The sequence below is a fragment of the Protomyctophum parallelum genome, assembly GCF_964188405.1.
Source record: "Protomyctophum parallelum genome assembly, chromosome: 5".
In the NCBI taxonomy this organism is placed as follows: domain Eukaryota; kingdom Metazoa; phylum Chordata; class Actinopteri; order Myctophiformes; family Myctophidae; genus Protomyctophum; species Protomyctophum parallelum.
The window spans coordinates 16726312-16746826 of NC_139702.1; the positions used below are offsets into that span (position 1 = coordinate 16726312).

The window sequence follows — 20515 nt, forward strand, 5'->3', positions numbered from 1 at the left end:
GTTTTTATCTGTTGACGAAATTGTCAGTATATTTACTAGTCATAGTTTTAGTCATCATAGCGTATAGTTTTAATTTAGTTTCCATGTAGTTTTCGTCTGTGGAAAAAAAGGTAGTGGACGGACATTTTTCATAACACTGGTCCCGGGGAGACCAGTGTTTTTGGGGACACAACTCGCTCGCAGGCTAAAAGGTTTGTGAACGTCTGCAGTAGCGCGTATGACCGACTGAGGGTTTTAATTGTTTCCTGTGTGAGTGCTGAGCCGCCATGCTGTTTACGGCTAAACGATGCAGGGCTTCAGGGCTTAAGAGGGTTCACAGCATGGCCATCCCTAGTCATCAAGGTTTACATTATAAGTTTGCAGGTCAACACTAGTAGGACTTCTTGCGTCAGTGAAAGCAAAAGCACGGTAGTTTGATGGTAATAATTATCATTGCTGTATTGGTGTGTGTATATATATATATATATATATATATATATATATATATATATATATATATATATATATATTATAATATTGCTTGTCCTCCACCACCAGATTAAACACTATAATGACTTTGCCACACCGCAGCCTATAGTTAGAGGAGCATCTTGGTGATGATAATTCCCTCGGGAACATAAGGCACCCGAGTCATAATCTCTTAAGTATTGACTTAAAGACATATGATGATGGTCTGTTATCATGGCTTGATTGTTGCACACCGAAAGGCTATGTTATATAATAATAATAATAATAATAATAATAATAATAATAATAATAATAATAATAATATATAATGCCCAAGGCCTATAGCTCTAGTCAATTTATGTAAAGTTAGTTTACAAAACAAAACGGGATCTGCGGCGTTGCCGGCTCACATTTCAGGAGGACAACCTTTTATTGGTATAGTCCTAAACCGGAACTCCATAAGGAAATTCCTTTTAAAGATGACAGATTACAAAGATCCCCTTTTTATAACGGCAATTTGTTGTTAATGTAGATAGTTATGTAGATACTGTATGTAGATATATGTTGTTAATGTAGATAGCATGGCTGGCGATGTCCTGCAAAGACTTTCAGAAGCAGAGCCTACATGTTGTAAACATAAACACAAGAATAATTCTCATAGGATTCTGTCACATTTACAGGAGGCAGTGATAGAAAGTAACTAAGTGCATTTACTCGAATACCAAACAACTCGCCCCTTTACCAACTTGCCCCGGGCGTACAGCCGGCGGGACTGCTCGGCCTGTTATTCCTAAAGTAATCTAAGTAAATTATGCTTAAACGGTTAAACCTAACCTTATACCTAAACTTAACCTCAGTAAAACTATGACAAAACCTAACCTTATTCCTAACCTTAACCTCAGTAAAACTATGCCTAAACCTAACCCTATTCCTAACCTTAACCTCAGTAAAACTATGTCTAAACCTGACTTTATTCCTAACCTTAACCTCAGTAAAACTATGCCTAAACCTAACCTTAACCTCAGTAAAACTATGCCTAAACCTAACCTTATTCCTAACCTTAACCTCAGTAAAACTATGTCTAAACCTAACCTTATTCCTAAACTTAACCTCAGTAAAACTATGCCTAAACCTAACCTTATTCCTAACCTTAACCTCAGTAAAACTATGTCTAAACCTAACCCTATTCCTAACCTTAACCTCAGTAAAACTATGCCTAACCCTAACCCTATACCTAAACTTAACCTCAGTAAAACTATGTCTAAACCTAACCTTATTCCTAACCTTAACCTCAGTAAAACTATGTCTAAACCTAACCTTATTCCTAACCTTAACCTCAGTAAAACTATGTCTAAACCTAACCTTATTCCTAACCTTAACCTCAGTAAAACTATGCCTAAACCTAACCCTATACCTAAACTTAACCTCAGTAAAACTATGTCTAAACCTAACCTTATTCCTAACCTTAACCTCAGTAAAACTATGTCTAAACCTAACCTTATTCCTAACCCTAACCTCAGTAAAACTATGCCTAACCCTAACCCTATACCTAAACTTAACCCCAGCAAAACTATGTCTAAACCTAACCTTATTCCTAACCTTAACCTCAGTAAAACTATGTCTAAACTAACCTTATTCCTAACCTTAACCTCAGTAAAACTATGCCTAAACCTAACCCTATACCTAAACTTAACCTGAGTAAAACTATGCCTAACCCTAACCCTATACCTAAACTTAACCTCAGTAAAACTATGTCTAAACCTAACCTTATTCCTAACCTTAACCTCAGTAAAACTATGCCTAACCCTAACCCTATACCTAAACTTAACCTCAGTAAAACTATGTCTAAACCTAACCTTATTCCTAAACTTAACCTCAGTAAAACTATGTCTAAACCTAACCTTATTCCTACCCCTAACCTCAGTAAAACTATGCCTACCCCTAACCCTATACCTAAACTTAACCTCAGTAAAACTATGTCTAAACCTAACCCTATACCTAAACTTAACCTCAGTAAAACTATGTCTAAACCTAACCTTATTCCTAACCCTAAACTCAGTAAAACTATGCCTACCCCTAACCCTATACCTAAACTTAACCCCAGCAAAACTATGCCTAACCCTAAACTTATTTCTAACCTTATTCTCAGTAAAACAAAATAAAGAATACTCCACCCGCGGCACCGAGTGGTCGGCGGGGAAACATCGAGGAGCGAGATGGTTTAGGGGCGACTGTACCCGATACCTATTTACTCAAGTGCTGTGCTTAAGTACAATTTTGAGGTACTTTTACTTTACTGAATTATTTCCAATTTTCTATACTTTTAGGCCTACTTCTATACTCAACTACACTACATCTCAGATACAAATATTGTACGTTTACTCTCCGCTATACATTCATTTGAAAACTTTACTTCATAGATTACTTTGTAGATTTTGATTATTCTTATTACAAAACACACCTTAACCACTTCAGTCCTATGTACATTTACATCTACATGAGCTTGTAGATCTGCTATTTTCAAAAGATTCTTATACATATTATAGCAAACTTGTAATGGGACATTAATTCTGCACAATTAGTACTTTCTAATTTTGTTTACTTTAAGTACATTTTGATGCCAACACTTTTGCACTTTCTTCACTCAATTCATTTTAAAATCCTGACATTTACTGGTTGTACCAGAGTAGTTCTATATACGTATTTACTGGTTGTACCAGAGTAGTTCTATATATTTACTGGTTGTACCAGAGTAGTTCTATATATTGCGGTATTGATACTTTTACTTAAGCAAAACATTTGACTATACTTTTTTCCCCACCACTACTAGGATGACTCAGCACAGCAGGCTATGACGGAAACCAATCAGAATGTAGACAGTAGGCTATGACGGAAACCAATCAGACTGAAGACAGCAGGCTATGACGGGAACCAATCGACCATCTTCGGACTAATTGTACTCGCTGTAGTCAACACAGGCTAAGTGGGGTCCGGAGACCCCAGGGGTACCTGAGGGAGTTCCAGGAGGTCCGGAGACCCCCAGGGGTACCTGAGGGAGTTCCAGGGGGTCCGGGGACCCCCAGGGGTACCTGAAGGAGTTCCAGGGGGTCCGGGGACCCCCAGGGGTACCTGAGGGAGTTCCAGGGGGTCCGGGGACCCCCAGGGGTACCTGAAGGAGTTCCAGGGGGTCCGGGGACCCCCAGGGGTACCTGAAGGAGTTCCAGGAGGTCCGGGGACCCCCAGGGGTACCTGAAGGAGTTCCAGGGGTCCGGAGACCCCCAGGGGTACCTGAGGGAGTTCCAGGGGTTCCCCAGCTAAATGATAGTTTGGACCCTTATCCTTATGGGTCTGTAACTCTGAGAGTGTACAAGTTCCATTTGTACACTCTCAGAGTTAAATTCACTTTGATTTTACAATATACATGGGGGGTCCCAGAGATAGAAATTACATTTGGGACCCCTGATGACATGGGAGGTCCATAGACTAAAATGCATGTCAAACTGGGGGGTCCTTGAAATTAAACGGGTTGAGAATCACTGCTAGAGCCATAACAATCTTCTCATATGGGGGTCCCTGGTATGTATTTTCTAATGGGGGTCGGCGGGGCTAATGAGTGTCGATTTGGGGGTCCTTGACATGAAAAGGTTTGGGGACCACCAGGCTATGTAAGATAATTGTGTCACATGGTTGGTTTTACTGTACAATGACAGATCCATTCAAGGTGTCTATATAGTGGAGCCAGTTAAATCTGCATAATGAATTATTCACCTGGACATTGTTCAGCATTAGATTTGGATATTAAACTGATTTACCTCAATGCACACTATAGTCCTATATTAATTAATAGATGAGCATATTTCATAATTATAACTTACATTTGGGTCATGATCTCATTCAGAAAGACTCCATCCAGTAATTCCAAAAACTCCAAGTTTGAGGAGCCTCCTCCATCGTTGGATGCAAATGTCTTCACCTTAATGGAAACAAATATATTCATGATTGATTATTGATTATTATTACATGATTAAAAACAGAGAGAGAGAGAGAGAGAGAGAGAGAGAGAGAGAGAGAGAGAGACCTGCAGAGACACATGCAGTTTAATGAATTCCACTAAACATTTCTTACCCAGGTGACCAGTGGGCTCAGCATGAACTGCTCCATGTTGGGTTGAAAAACTCCACTTTCCATCTTTTTACACCGACATGCAGGTCTGAGAGAGAGACTGATTAGTTAGTATTACTCTCTGTCAGCAGCGTCGACTCAACGACATCCTCCTCCTCTGGGCGATAGAAACGACAGACTCGGGGGCTGAGCAGCAGTAGACTGAATACAGTTACAGTATACCACGGTCCATGAGCAGCAGCAGACTGTACAGTACAGTACCGTACGGTCCATTCTGCCTTGCAGCAGCATTTAGGTCGGCCGGCTGCTGAGGGAACATCGTCTCATCGCTAAACTATATAGTTGCCCGTTCGGTTCCCCTCTGCGACTGCACTGACATTGGTGCGCAGACAGACAGACAGACAGACAGACAGACAGACAGACAGACAGACAGACAGACAGACAGTCGTCTTTGACTCGTCCTGCAGTCAGAAGAACTGTACATGTAAACATAAAGATCTGCAAAATAATAGTCAGCCTACACACTTGAGGTTGAGGAGGATGCGCGCGTGGCTATTTTTAAGTACGCTTTCTAAAATAACTCCACCCGCAATTTTCCGCAATGCACGCCGCACACACGTACGACTACACGCCACCACACACGCACACTCACTCACACACACATCCCCTGCCTGCCTGGACTGGTGGCGGTGGTACGACGTGTTCTACTTCTCCACTGCAAAGGCATCTGTCGCCCCCTCTCGACACGCACACGCACACGCACACGCACACACACACACACACACACACACACACACACACACACACACACACACACACACACACACACACACACACACACACACACACACACACACACACACACAAATAAAATAATACAAACAGGCACTAATACTATTTATAACCAATAGAACGTTTAATTTAGATCATACGAAATACTTTGAACACATTTTGATATTGGCATATTTATTATAATATAAAGTGCTTCATGAAACTACATATAAACTAATTATAGCCTATATGGCCCTCCCCTGATCGCTTCCTCTGAAATGGGTCTTCTATAATAATCTAAAACCCCGAATAGAATCATCCGTCCCGGCCGGGTTTAGCTCAGTCTTAAACCCACTGCAGCAGCGCCAGTAGACAGTAGAGGACCACCACCACCAAAAATATATATCTTTGCCCTTAATCTGTTACCATAACAACGGCCCTCCTCGCCTCCCCCCGCTCTTCGTGCACGGCAGTCCTCCTTTTTACCCCCCACACACGCACGTACGCACACCCACCCACCCGGCCGCACGCACGTACACCAGTGTGTGTTGTGTCCACTCTGTGCCCATCGATGGGGACACGCCCACATTTTAATGAGTGGATACCTACTTTTGTAGTTGTGGCCAGAGCATGAGAATAGTACTTTAGCACCACCTTGTGGTTTAATAGAGATGGGAAACGAACTGGGTAAAGTAGGCTATATTACAGTTTTATGTTTATGTTAAAAGTTAACTACATTTCCTGAGAGTGAGACTAATGTGTTTTCCTACATGCTCATTTATTATTTTTCTTTTAACCTGCACCTTTTTGTATTTATAAGGAGAATGTCGGACAAGAAAGCTTTCTTAGCTTTATTTGTAGTTGTTACGTCCCCACCAAAGAGGTTCAGTTGTAATTTGCAGTTGTGTCCCCACCAAAGAGGTCCAGGTGTTATTTGTAGTTGTTACGTCCCCACCAAAGAGGTCCAGGTGTTATTTTGTGCAAAAACGAATTATTTCCCCTAGTGTGCCGCTACTATATTACATTATGAAGAGAGGATATACAAGAATAACAGTTTTACGCTTAAAGTTTGCTATGAATATTGTATGCAAATTCTACCACTTAATGTTAATGACATTTATAGGGGTTTACCCAAATCACCCAATCAATCGAGTCTGAACTATCATAAACCATAAACATACATAACTGCACACACACACACACACACACACACACACACACACACACACACACACACACACACACACACACACACACACACACACACACACACACACACACACACACACACACACACAGATGGTCCCCAGCTAAATGATGTTAGGTGAACATGCAAATGGACCCCCATTAGCACTTGCAAAAGCGTGGCTATTCTTCCTGGGATCCAACACACTAAACACAACACATTATTTACCATAACATATACTAACAGATACACTATACAAACATACAATGGTTCACTTAAAGTATAAGAGATACATCTCAAAACAATTCCAATTTTACATTTTCATCATCATATATCATCAAAGGGAGAGAAGGTTTTTCCATAGCTTCATATTATTATTAAGTCCATATATTTATTTTTCTTCAATGTCATCAAATTGACTAACACTAATATTGAAATAATAATACTAACAGTCGGCCATCTTAATCTATCACGCATGTCTTTAACATTAGTTCTGTAGGAACAATTTAATGCACAATGTGCTGCTTTATTCTGAACAATTTGTACTTTATTTATATGCGTTAATTACATATCAATTACAATATCAATTACATATCATTGACATGACGAGGTTTGGAGAAACATGAGGTTTTTCAGAAAACTGTCAAATATGTTGTTGTGTCCCCCCCCCCCCCCCCCCCCCAGAAGCAAGTTAAGTTAATTAAGTTAGTTTTGAGTTAAAAACGTTGGCTCTGAAAGAATATATACATTCAAAGATTTGCACTACATTTTCACGATTTTTCAAAAATGGCAGACCTACAAGCTCGTACAGCAGCACTCTGTGCCGCTTAAATAGGCGATTTAAGGGAGTAGGTGATTTCCCCACTCTGTACGTACTAGGGATGTTAATAGTTAATTGTTAATCAATGAATCGATAATTCTGCGTTTCCAGTATGAATGTAAAGCCCAAACCACACCAATAGGTCGCCATGCAACCAATTGAATCACTCGGGTCGACTTGGGTCAACGTGCTGCAACAATGGGACATATCACACCGCGTTTTGTTGCGTCTCAAAACCCATTGGTGTGGTTTGGGCTTTACATTTAGGTTTTAGGTTTTAGGTTTATTTATTTAGCATGTAGTACAAAAAATAGACAATAACATATCAGAGAACAAAGATGCAATGCAAGGAAGGGAAGAAGCCAGCTGGCTTATTTGGAATCCTTTCCTGTAGGAAAATGTCATTGATTTAAAAGTTCATAAAGAACAGTACATAAGTCTACAAGTTGGCAAAGGGGGGCAGCTGTGCAGTAAAGAAATAAAAACACAGACTGCACAAAAAAACAGAAATAAACAATAGGCCTACAACAACAAACACACAAAAGAAAATATAACGCATCAAGGTAAAACATGTAATCTACAGAGAGGAAGAAATAAGATATTTCTTTAGATGTTTTTTGAATATTGGCAAGGATAATGAGGATTTAAGTGAATTCATACTGGTTCTAGCTGTTCTTACATTGATAATGGTTCTGTTCTTGCATCCTGTCTCTTAGGGGAATTCGGGCAGACCATTGATGAGGCTTGGTGAGCTGGGGGAGCGCCACATGCGGTGCTGCCGTACCCGGCGTCTACGCCAACGTCCTCTGGCTGCATAGTTCACCAGGGAGCACCATGCAGGACACAGAGTGTTCCTGTGGAGGATGAATATGACTATAAAGATTTGCCTGATATTTCGCTAATTTTCTCTAACTAGTTGCCAAGGTCTTTCCAGCCAGATATCTCATTCCCTCTCTCTCTATCCTGACCTGATTGGCTGAACATTTGTCACTTAGCTGAAAATGTATTTTCTGTTCATTGGTCCATGCAGGACACAGAGTGTTCTTGAGGGGGTTCCTTGAGGGGGTTCCAGGTGGTCCCCAGCTAAATGATGGAGAGTTGGTAACCAAATGGACCCTTAGGCTATAGATCTTTAACTCTTGAGAGTGTAAAATGAAACCACATGGACCCGTATGGGTTCATTTGGATACACGCTCAAGAGTTAAAATATTGTTAAACATCTGCATTACTTAATTTACAAGAGGTCTACACAATTAGAGAATGTAGAAGAAGTGTTATTTGCCTGTTATCTCCTATGGTACCACATCAACACAGCATGGAATGGTGGACAAAATCTTATGATAACAAAATATTGAGGCTAAATCTCATAAGATGGTGGTTCCGTGGCTCAAATGCCAAATAAATAATGGACCTTGCTATGAAAAGGGTTGAAAACCACTGCCCTATAGCAATGATTACTGTCACAATATAATGCTTTAACCTTTTAACAAAAAAAAAATGTTTTGTTTTAACCAAAGAATATACCCTTTAGGCCTATATACCTTGAAGTTGTCCCATAATGCATTGTGAAAAGGACAGTTTGTCCTTGGAACTGTTGGGTGAATGACGTAGGTATGGTATTGAAGTGCCATGAGAAAACTGATTCAGCAATAATGAATAAATTGACTTGATTGACTGTTTGTTTTTTTCTTCAGTAGCCTACTTCATGGAAGCACACGTCAACCTACTTGTTCCTCACCTGTCTAACTGATTTGATTGATTGATTATTTTACCCATATAGCAAATCTAGCTAAGAAAATCCATCTGAAAAGCCGCTTCCTCTACTGACATAGATCATAGATGATAGATCTATAGATCATAGATCACGGTATGAGAACAGAAAGAGGGTCATTCAAGCTACACAGTGGCGTGCACAGATAGACACTAGGGGGTGCTAGAGCACCCCCTGCCCTTATGGCAATGTGCTAAAAAAAAAAGAAAAAAAGAAAATTGATCAAATCTTGATAAAAACGCTTCTACTATATTATTTAGGCCCCCACAATCTATAAGCTATGTTTCTATGTCAGTGGTTCTTTGATAAAAATAAATAAATAGCAGACCTACAAGCTCATAGCGCGCCACTCGGTGGTGCGCTATGAGCTTGTAGATCTGCTATTTTTCAATAGCTAAAGCACCAAAATGAGTACCCGCCCCAAAATGCGCTGCACAAGGTGCCCTTTTTTTCACTTGAGCACCTGCCCCTCTAAATGTCTGTCTGATCATGGAGATATTTTGCATGCATGCCCCAGACAGCCCTTCTATCACAGTCCGTGTTGGAAAAGTTACTCAAAAACGGTAACATAATGTGACCGTTTCTAAGGCTAAGTCATTGAATTAGCTTCAAATTGACATATTGGTTGTTTGTTTGACCCGCCAGTTTTGGAGATATGGCTTATCGAGAAATGTCTTGCAGAAAACGAGTTTAGAAAACAGACTTGATGGTTCACTTCTGTTGACTCTAACATTACACCTAGCTACATGTGTAAGCATTTATTTCATATTTACATGTCGATTTCAGCTCTGACATTTATTTCAGTCATGCTCTAGCAGTGAAGGTTCTGCCTGTGCTATTATTTTTATTATGTATTTTTTAAGTTTTTCTCTACTGACCTGAACAGTTAGTATTGCCGCCATGACTGTCTCTGTATCAAACAGAGTCACATTACATATTAGCTATTACTAGTTACTTTAGAAATAATTAATATTACTTCCGAATCAGAATCGGAAGCCTTTATTGCCATGACATGTAAACATGTTAGGAATTTGGTTTGGTAGACAGCAGAGTGCAGTTACAACATTAGGACAAAGTGCAAAACAGGACAAGACAAGTTTAAAAACAACATGCAATGAATAGTGAATACATATCAAGTGTTCAGGTCAGTTCAGAGCACAAGTCGATCCATAAACTGTCTGTGTGTCACGCTGTAACACCACCCGCCCGCCACCAGAGGGCAAAAGATTGGGAGCAAACCAATACGAACTGAATGATACAGAGGTCTCTCTCTGTGTGTGTGTGTGTGTGTGTGTGTGTGTGTGTGTGTGTGTGTGTGTGTGTGTGTGTGTGTGTGTGTGTGTGTGCCCGAGATGCGACAGCTCCTGACACAGCACGCACAAGTTGGTGGCAGTTTTTCAACCTAAACTGACTTGTTTTAGATGTATTTGGAAAGCTTAGCTGCTCCTAACACCGTAACAAGCGTTGCTCAGCGGGAGGGAAAGGAAAGGTAAGTATGTTTACCCAGGGTAACTGGACTAAGGAAAGGAAAGGTACTATGTTTACCCAGGGTAACTGGACTAAGGAAAGGAAAGGTACTATGTTTACCCAGGGTAACTGGACTAAGGAAAGGAAAGGTACTATGTTTACCCAGGGTAACTGGACTAAGGAAAGGAAAGGTACTATGTTTACCCAGGGTAACTGGACTAAGGAAAGGAAAGGTACTATGTTTACCCAGGGTAACTGGACTAAGGAAAGGAAAGGTACTATGTTTACCCAGGGTAACTGGACTAAGGAAAGGAAAGGTACTATGTTTACCCAGGGTAACTGGACTAAGGAAAGGAAAGGTACTATGTTTACCCAGGGTAACTGGACTAAGGAAAGGAAAGGTATGTTTACCCAGGGTAACTGGACTAAGGAAAGGAAAGGTACTATGTTTACCCAGGGTAACTGGACTAAGGAAAGGAAAGGTACTATGTTTACCCAGGGTAACTGGACTAAGGAAAGGAAAGGTAAGTATGTTTACCCAGGGTAACTGGACTAAGCTCAAGAACTTGTTTACAGCCAGGACCTGCTCATAGAACATTTCATGGTAGAGGTTCAATGCCTTGTCCAAGGGCCTTCAGCGGTGGTCATTTTAACGTGCCGGTCCGGGGATACGAACTATAGCGACCTTCCGATATCAAGACCGCTCCGCAAACCGTTCGGCCACCGCTGCCCCAGGGTCTACGAGCTACCGGAGCAAAGCGGCTCTGCCCTAGAACACCTGGCGGGCAGGCTGTCAGTGGAGACGGACTTCACGGAGTAGCCTATCCTCTCTTCATAATGTAATATAGTACAAGTATCCTCTCTTCATAATGTAATATAGTACAAGTATCCTCTCTTCATAATGTAATATAGTACAAGTATCCTCTCTTCATAATGTAATATAGTACAAGTATCCTCTCTTCATAATGTAATATAGTACAAGTACCTGAGAGGCGCTTCGCCTCTTCTAAAGACCCGGGGAAATGGACACGCCTAATGACATTAGCGCCAGCGCTCGCCCAGCAGTCTGATGTCACCCAGGCAGATATGTTAATCTGACCCCCCCATGCCAGAGTGCCAGCACTCGCCCAGCAGTCTGCTGTCACCCATGCGGATATGTTAATCTGACCCCCCCATGCCAGAGCGCCAGCACTCGCCCAGCAGTCTGCTGTCACCCAGGCGGATGCTTGCACACAAGGACGCTTCTCTCCCTCTGGCGTCTTACTGGTATAATGGAGTATACGGTTGTCTAGGAAGATGTTTGTAGATGGCTGATGCCGTACCCTAGCCTAGGGGGTACGATCATACTCATAGATAGCAGAGAAAGGGTTAATGTAGAAATGCTTTCAGCTGCACTTAATATTGATTGATTGATTTATTAACAGTTTTCAGAATTACAGCACATTTCAAATACGACTCAATACAAAACTGTTAACTGTGAGTGGAAGACACCATAAAGCATTACACTTGTTTACAATAGGGCCCACCATTTTCAATTAATCAAAAAAATCCAATTAATTCCCCCGAGAATATAATCCAGTGGTTCTTTACAGGACTGTGGCTATAAGGCTGTTGTAAATGTGTTATTCCACCAGAGGGCACCAATGCTCCGTGGGAGAGAAGCTCAAACAAACAATGTCTTTCCCACCAACACAAGCTCTCCATTTTTATATCAAACATGTAAATGTCGGTGACACTTGGTTCTTTTAACGTCTATTCTTTACTTTAGTTTGAAGTTTGTTTTTTTCTTTGATTATTTTGGGTTATTTTGAAACGTCCTGTCTTTTAGGCCTACTTTTACTTTGACACCTCCTGTTACCTATATATAGCTGAAGCCTGTTACCTTCACTCACCTCAGAGAGCCACTCACCACACACATCCAGAGTGACACAGGGAGAGGGCATGTTTGAAGCAGCAGAGCCACATGGTATATGAGATTGTTTACAACTTCATGTTTACCCATTTTGATAATGTTGAGATGTTTGTATACCTTCAGTGGACTGAACCGTTCTATATTATTCACAGTGTCTGTCCATCCCAGTATGGTCGTCTGACAGAGTGCCTGCTTGCTGTGACTGTTTGTATGAAGCTCAAGGTGGCCTTTCCAGCCCAGATCACCCTCCATAAAGACCTTTCCAGCCCAGATCACACTCCATAAAGACCTTTCCAGCCCAGATCACCCTCCATAAAGACCATTGTGTATGGTGTGTAGAAAACATGACACATATAGCGTATTAAATATTCTTTATTATTAAGTACAGGCAAGTTATATAAAATATAGACCTTTTTTAAAGACGATGAAAAAATAAGTGAACAAAAAAAACTAAGAAAATCGGGTTGCATATAATCATCAAATAAATGTAATATTGCTCGAGTGTTTTCTGGGGGAAGACAATTCAATTATTTTAAATAGAGATGTCCCGATACTGTATCGGTATCGGCCCTTATTTGTCATATTGGGGCATATCAGTATCGTGATGCCAGTCTAACCAGCGATCCCACATAGGGGTAAGGGGTCGACACTATGCCAGTCTAACCAGCGATCCCAAATAGGGGTAAGGGGTCGACACTATGCCAGTCTAACCAGCGATCCCACATAGGGGTAAGGGTCGACACTATGCCAGTCTAACCAGCGATCCCACGCAAGGGTAAGGGGTTGACACTATGCCAGTCTAACCAGCGATCCCACACAAGGGTAAGGGGTCGACACTATGCCAGTCTAACCAGCGATCCAACACGGGTAAGGGGTTGACACTATGCCAGTCTATCCAGCAATCCCACACAGGGGTAAGGGGGTTGACACTATGCCAGTCTAACCAGCGATCCCACACGGGTAAGGGGTCGACACTATGCCAGTCTAACCAGCGATCCCACACAGGGGTAAGGGGGTTGACACTATGCCAGTCTAACCAGCGATCCAACACAGGGGTAAGGGGTTGACACTATGCCAGTCTAACCAGAGATCCCACACAGGGGTAAGGGGTTGACACTATGCCAGTCTAACCAGCGATCCCACACAGGGGTAAGGGGGTTGACACTATGCCAGTCTAACCAGCGATCCAACACAGGGGTAAGGGGTTGACACTATGCCAGTCTAACCAGAGATCCCACACAGGGGTAAGGGGTTGACACTATGCCAGTCTAACCAGCGATCCAACACAGGGGTAAGGGGTTGACACTATGCCAGTCTAACCAGAGATCCCACACAGGGGTAAGGGGTTGACACTATGCCAGTCTAACCAGCGATCCCACACAGGGGTAAGGGGGTTGACACTATGCCAGTCTAACCAGCGATCCAACACAGGGGTAAGGGGTTGACACTATGCCAGTCTAACCAGAGATCCCACACAGGGGTAAGGGGTTGACACTATGCCAGTCTAACCAGCGATCCCACACCGATATTACCGATGTCGATATGATCTCATTCTGTATTCAAAAAATATAATAATTTTGTCCAACAGGGTGACAGGGTGTCTGCATTTCAGGCTTAGGCAAGTCAGATTTAACTTTAATATCTGATGTTTAATATTGTGAGCTTGTAGATCTGATGTTTAATATTGTGAGCTTGTAGATCTGATGTTTAATATTGTGAGCTTGTAGATCTGTTCAAGCTGTTACTTTGGGCTTGTTTATCAGTAAAGACAGAGCGATTAATCGGACCGATTAATTAATCGGTCTGTCTGATTGATTAATCAAACCGATGCCGATTAATCTAAAAACAAATAGACTCGGTCGATACCGATGTGTTTGTCGATTAATCTCCCATCACTACATGAGTTATATAGATGGCCATAAACACAAAACAAGATCACAACACTGGTATCGGTATGCAGTGTCTGTATCGGCTAACACAGACATTGTGATATCAGAATCGGGACATCTCTAATTTCAAACAAAACGTTCCCAAGACATTCTTAATAGCATTAGGCCTGTACAGTACTGTCTATCAATATGATTATGATTTAAGATAAACGTCAGTTTCAGTCAGTATCATGCAACACATGCTCATAGCAATCAATCATCCATACATTGAAGTTACTGAAGCTAATTATTATTTCATTATGGTGGTGTATATTGGTTGTAATTTTCAAATCTTCTGAAATATACCTTCACAATGAATAATAAGAAAAACAATCCAGTGTTATGCTGTCTGTAACTACAATCCCAGCAGTCACTCGATCGGCATTCTATCCCAACTCTGTAGCCACGATGCTTCTGCTTGATGACATGGAGTCAGAGAGCGAGAGACATGGAGTCAGAGAGAGAGAGAGAGGCATGGAGTCAGAGAGAGAGAAAGAGAGACATGGAGTCAGAGAGAGAGAGAGACATGGAGTCAGAGAGAGAGAGAGAGAGAGAGAGAGAGAGACATGGACTAAGAGAGAGAGAGAGAGAGACATGGAGTCAGAGAGAGAGAGAGAGAGAGAGAGAGAGAGAGAGAGAGAGAGACGGAGTCAGAGAGAGAGACGGAGTCAGAGAGAGAGAGAGAGAGACATGGAGTCAGAGAGAGAGAGAGAGAGACATGGAGTCAGAGAGAGAGAGAGACATGGAGTCAGAGAGAGAGAGAGAGACATGGAGTCAGAGAGAGAGAGAGAGAGAGAGAGAGAGACATGGAGTCAGAGAGAGAGAGAGACATGGAGTCAGAGAGAGAGGGAGAGAGAGAGAGAGACATGGAGTCAGAGAGAGAGAGAGAGAGAGAGAGAGAGAGAGAGAGAGAGAGAGAGACATGGAGTCAGAGAGAGAGAGAGAGAGAGAGAGAGAGAGAGAGAGAGAGAGAGAGAGAGAGAGAGAGAGAGAGAGAGAGAGAGAGAGAGAGAGAGAGAGAGACATGGAGTCAGAGAGAGAGAGAGAGAGACATGGAGTCAGAGAGATTGAGACATGGAGTCAGAGAGAGAGAGACATGGAGTCAGAGAGAGAGAGAGGAACAGTGGTCCAAAATGCTTGATGGTTTCTTCCGTTCATTGTTCCGAAATGACTAAACCTAAACGTAACCGCAAGCACGGGAGCAGTGCATGTTCGCCGACCTTAATGCATGTTGAGACTAACGGGACTCGGGATCTATGGGCAGTCCCTGTACTAGGGGTCGGCGACTAGGCCACCCACGGGCCAAAACTGGCCCCCCTAAATAATATCTGGCCCGTGAGATAATTTGGAGAATATGATATTTTTTTGACTGTCTCACGTAAGCTAGTAAGTCCAAATATAGAAACTATCCCCACCTAATATAATATATTATTATACTTTTATATTAATATAATATACTGATACTCCATGCTGAGAGTGACAGTGCAGGGACAACAGTCTTATGTTGATTTAAATTGAGATATTTCTCTAATTTGTCCTTTTTATAACTTTTAGAGTCTAAATCTACGTTAAAGGTTAAAAATAAATAATAATAGTCATGCTCACAACGCGTCGCGCTGCGACACGTTGAGAGGCTTCCGTCCGTCCACCTCCACGAAAGTGCTGCAATTCCACATCTCGCCAGTAGGTAGTGGCAGCTTCAACGTTGGATAGCCTTACTGGGGGCGTGGTTGTGCCGAGAAAATTATACACGCTCACCGACCAGCTTCCCCCCCCCCCACCCCGAGTAGCGCCTATTTAAAAAAAATATATATATTTATTTTTGCCATGCTTTATTTAGATAAGACAGCGTGTAGAGATAGAGAGGACATGCAGACAGAGAGCGCAGAGGAAAGACACCGCACAGCCAATAGTGTGACAGCGTGTTAATGACACGCTAACACTTTGGCTAGCGGGTCGCCTGATTATTGTTTTCTCTTGATTTGTGCTTTGTGAAGTCATGACCAGATGACCTTAAAGCAGGGCATGTTTGTGCACCTGTTTGTGTAGCCTAACAAGAAGGCTACAATCTCATCTTTATGCTTCACTTTTAGGTGATAAAAAAGGTGACCACCGGAAACTACAAGATGACATCACTGAGCCGCGGTGGTAAGAGACTCACCGCTCACCCCAAACACATCTCTCTGTTTTTACTAAAACTACAACATGATGTCACTGAGCCGCGGTGGTAAGAGACTCACCGCTCACCCAAACACATCTCTCAGTTTTTACTAAAACTACAACATGACATCACTGAGCCGCGGTGGCAAGAGACTCACCGCTCACCCCAAACACATCTCTCTGTTTTTACTAAAACTACAACATGACGTCACTGAGCCGCGGTGGTAAGAGACTCACCGCTCACCCCAAACACATCTCTCTGTTTTTACTAAAACTACAACATGACGTCACTGAGCCGCGGTGGTAAGAGATTCACCGCTCACCCAAACACATCTCTCTGTTTTTGAGTGGTGCAACCACTCAAAAACAGTCCTAACCTATGTGACTATATGTCCCAATGTTTAGAGTACCAGTAGGGGCAAAAGTGGCGCTGTTGTGCCAGAGAGAGAGAGAGAGAGAGAGAGAGAGAGAGAGAGATGCACTGATGCCTGCTAATTACAGAGCGAGAGAGAGAGGCAGGGGGAGAGGGGAGTTGCACCGCTCAGTTCACACAGGTGTGATTTTTGACATGACGTCACTGAGCTGCGGTGGTAGGTGACTCGGCGCTCACCCAAATGCACCTCTCTTGTTTTTACTAACCACCTTTTCAGTGGTCACCTTATCACCTAAAACTGGAGTATAATATGGCCTGAAGAGTTAGAACTAATATATTATGCAAGTTTTTTCAAAATACATAATTGGCTTATGTTATTATGACGAGTGATGGTATTGAAAGACAGTCAAAGGTAGCTTTCTTAGTATTGGTTTGTCTTCAGCTCTGCTTGTTGTAAATGTCTGTATTTAGCCACATGGTCTTTGTTTCCTGGTATGCTCTTTGCATACGGTGATGTCCAGTCCCTCTCGAAGGCAGCCGTGATCTGCTCCAGCACCGTCACCTGGTCTGTCGTCACCTGGTCCATCTCTTTCATGTCCGGCTTCATCTTGATGACCAGCCCGACTCCTGCATTTGTGGCAAAGTCGCTCCCCACCCAGTTATGGTTTCCTGTGGGACGGACAAAAATAAAGTATTAACCCATTTAGACCTGAGGACGATTCTTCAAAGTAAACCTCTGTTTCTATATCAGTTGTTCTCAAACAATTTCATGTGAAGGACTCCTAGAATTATCTGTATTTGGCCTCCAACCTCCCCATCTCAAAATATGGTGTTCCAGGGACACCCAAGAAGCAAAGATTTGAGTTAAAAATGTTGGCTCTGAAAGGATATATATTCCAAATTTGCGACACATTTTCACGATTAAAAAAGAAATAGCAGACCTACAAGCTCGTAGCGCTTGTAGATCTGCTATTTTTTTTTCAATAGCTAAAGCATAACGTAATGCTTAAAACACCAATATAAATCATTATATATATTGCATTTTTTATGAATATTCCCAATGCTGAATTACATTGACTTACCAATGTACAGCGCATTGTCGGTCACAACATACTTGTTGTGGTTAAGGCCATGTTGATTGTTGTCTTTGTGCTCTCTGTGACCAAAAAACCTCTGCAAAAGTAATTTGTATTTATGTTAAAAAGAAAAGAAAAGAGAAAAAAATAATAATTACAAATAACTTGTACTGCTGTATGAATGAATGAATTACTAAATTATTATTAAAATTAATAATGAATAAAATAATAATAAATTAATAACAATAAAAAGAATAAATAATAATTTAATAATTTTAATAAATTAAATTAAATTAATAATAAAGAAATAATAATAAAAAAATAAAAATAATAATAATAATAATAATAAATAAATAAAATAATTATACATTACATTAATACATATTTGTACAGTACTTGAACAAAATGAAAACAAATAAAACAAGGCCATTTTACATGTACTGTAAATGGCCCTCCTCTGTATTGACCAGGCTCTGTCAAGGGATGAGGCAAATGAAAAAGTGTACTTTTGAAATAGGCGTTTCAGTTTCTCGAAGTCATCCAAACATATACATGTTAAAGGTGTTAAAGTATTAGTAGTGTAAAGGTTTTAAAAGAGTTTATAAAATAGTTTAAAAGTATTAATAGTGTTAAAGGTGTTTTTAGTTGCCAAAAAGCCGAATTCAAATAAAACACGTCCACCCCCCACCCCCCCTGATATGTCCTAAGTAGGCCGAGCGTTGTATAGTTGGAATGGACTAGTGTCTAGTGTCTAGTTGGAATGGACTAGTGTCTAGTGTCTAGTTGGAATGGACTAGTGTCTATAGCTAACAGTATGAAGCGTTGTATAGTTGGAATGGACTAGTGTCTAGTGTCTATAGTGACTAGACTAGTTGGAATTGACTATAGTGTCTAGCTAACAATATGAAGCGTTGTAGAGTTGGAATATGGACTATAGTGTCTAGCTAACAGTATGAAGCGAGTTGGAAAGGACTAGTGTCTATAGCTAACAGTATGAAGCGTTGTAGAGTTGGAATGTTACAGACGATAGAACTCCTATTCAATCGCGCAATTGTTTTTTTGTTTTTTGTTCACATCTGGTCTAGATGATGTGACAGCAACACTCCATGCATTTTGACACTGCACTCTTCCTGGTCTACGTGAGCGGATGTTAGACCCCCCCCAGCCCCAACTCCTCTATCTTATTGTTTTATACATAATCATCAACTTACTTTTGTAAAAAAAGGTTTAGGGAGAAATTCCCCTGTAAGATTGCAGTAGCGTGACCGTCTAAGGCGCGATTCATACTCCTATTTGAGAGCAGAATAAAAGTCGGTTCGGCTCTGTAGAGTCTACAATGTAGACTGACGAGCCGAAATCATTTCAGCACTACAGCGCCGAAAATAAATAAATAATAATAATAATAATAATAATACCACTTCCAGGGAGCAGTTATCCAGCTTCATGCACAGAGACTTCAGCGAGGTCACAAAGTTGAGTGTGAGCGGGTGGGTCTGCTTCCAGATACTGATGAGCAAACGGACCCTGACTCCTCTCAGCACCACGGCCTCTCTGAGGGCCTCGTCGATGGGGGACCAGTACCTGGAGAGGGAGACGCTTTATCAAACAATTTAACCCATTTAGACCTGAGAAAAGATTCTACAAATGTCTTCTAAATCCTGACAGTTCTCTGAAAAACCCAAGTTTCTATTTTAGTGCTTCTCAATATTTCATGTCAAGGACCCCCCAGAAACTGTAATGTAATTGGCCACCGACCCCCATCTGAAAATGTTGTTCTAGGGACCCCCCCCCCCCAGAAGCAAATACTTGAGTTAAAAATGTTCGCTCGGAAAGAATATATATTCAAAAGTTTGTGCCACATTTTCACGATTTTTAAAAAATAGCAGAACTACAAGCTCGTACTATGAGCTTGTAGATCTGCTAAAGTATAACATAATGCTTAAAACACCAAAAGGGGTTCCCGTAGCCATCATCAGCCCTTATAAGACCATGCAATGGAGCCAGTATGGACATTAAGGTCACGTTGTCCAACTACTAATCTAATATTAACCCTAACCTTAAATCGAACCCGAACTCTAACCTCAGTCTTAACCGGCCACGTAAGTAAGCATAAAGCAAGGTTGTTAGTATGGCGCAGTTTCACGTTGGCTTCACTAACTATATTTAGTCTTAGTTTTAGTCATCATAGCTTGGTTTTCATTTAGTTTCCATTCAGTTTTCGTCAGTGAAAAAAGTTAGTAGACGAACATTTTTCGTCCTGGTTTTAGTCGACGAAAACAACACTGATGCAGACCAACGCCACCTATACCTCGTAACCAAGGTCACCTACGTCGTAACCAAGGTCACCTATACCTCGTAACCACGGTCACCTACGTCGTAACCAAGGTCACCTATACCTCATAACCAAGGTCACCTACGTCGTAACCAATGTCACCTACGTCGTAACCAAGGTCACCTACGTCGTAACCAAGGTCACCTACCT

General features: G+C 41.5%; 1 protein-coding gene across 1 annotated transcript in view; it reads right to left on the reverse strand.

Annotated features, from left to right (window-relative positions):
• The window catches only part of LOC310858233 (girdin-like), a gene marked incomplete at both ends in the record, with an annotated part of 51926 nt that extends 47291 nt beyond the window's left edge, over positions 1–4635 (reverse strand). Inside the window, 3 exons of the mRNA XM_083764341.1 lie at positions 556–571; positions 4323–4420; positions 4573–4635. Of these exons, the coding sequence (XP_083620467.1) occupies positions 556–571; positions 4323–4420; positions 4573–4635 (177 nt within the window). The remainder of the gene's footprint in view (positions 1–555; positions 572–4322; positions 4421–4572) is intronic.
• Positions 4636–20515: the final 15880 nt, after the last annotated feature.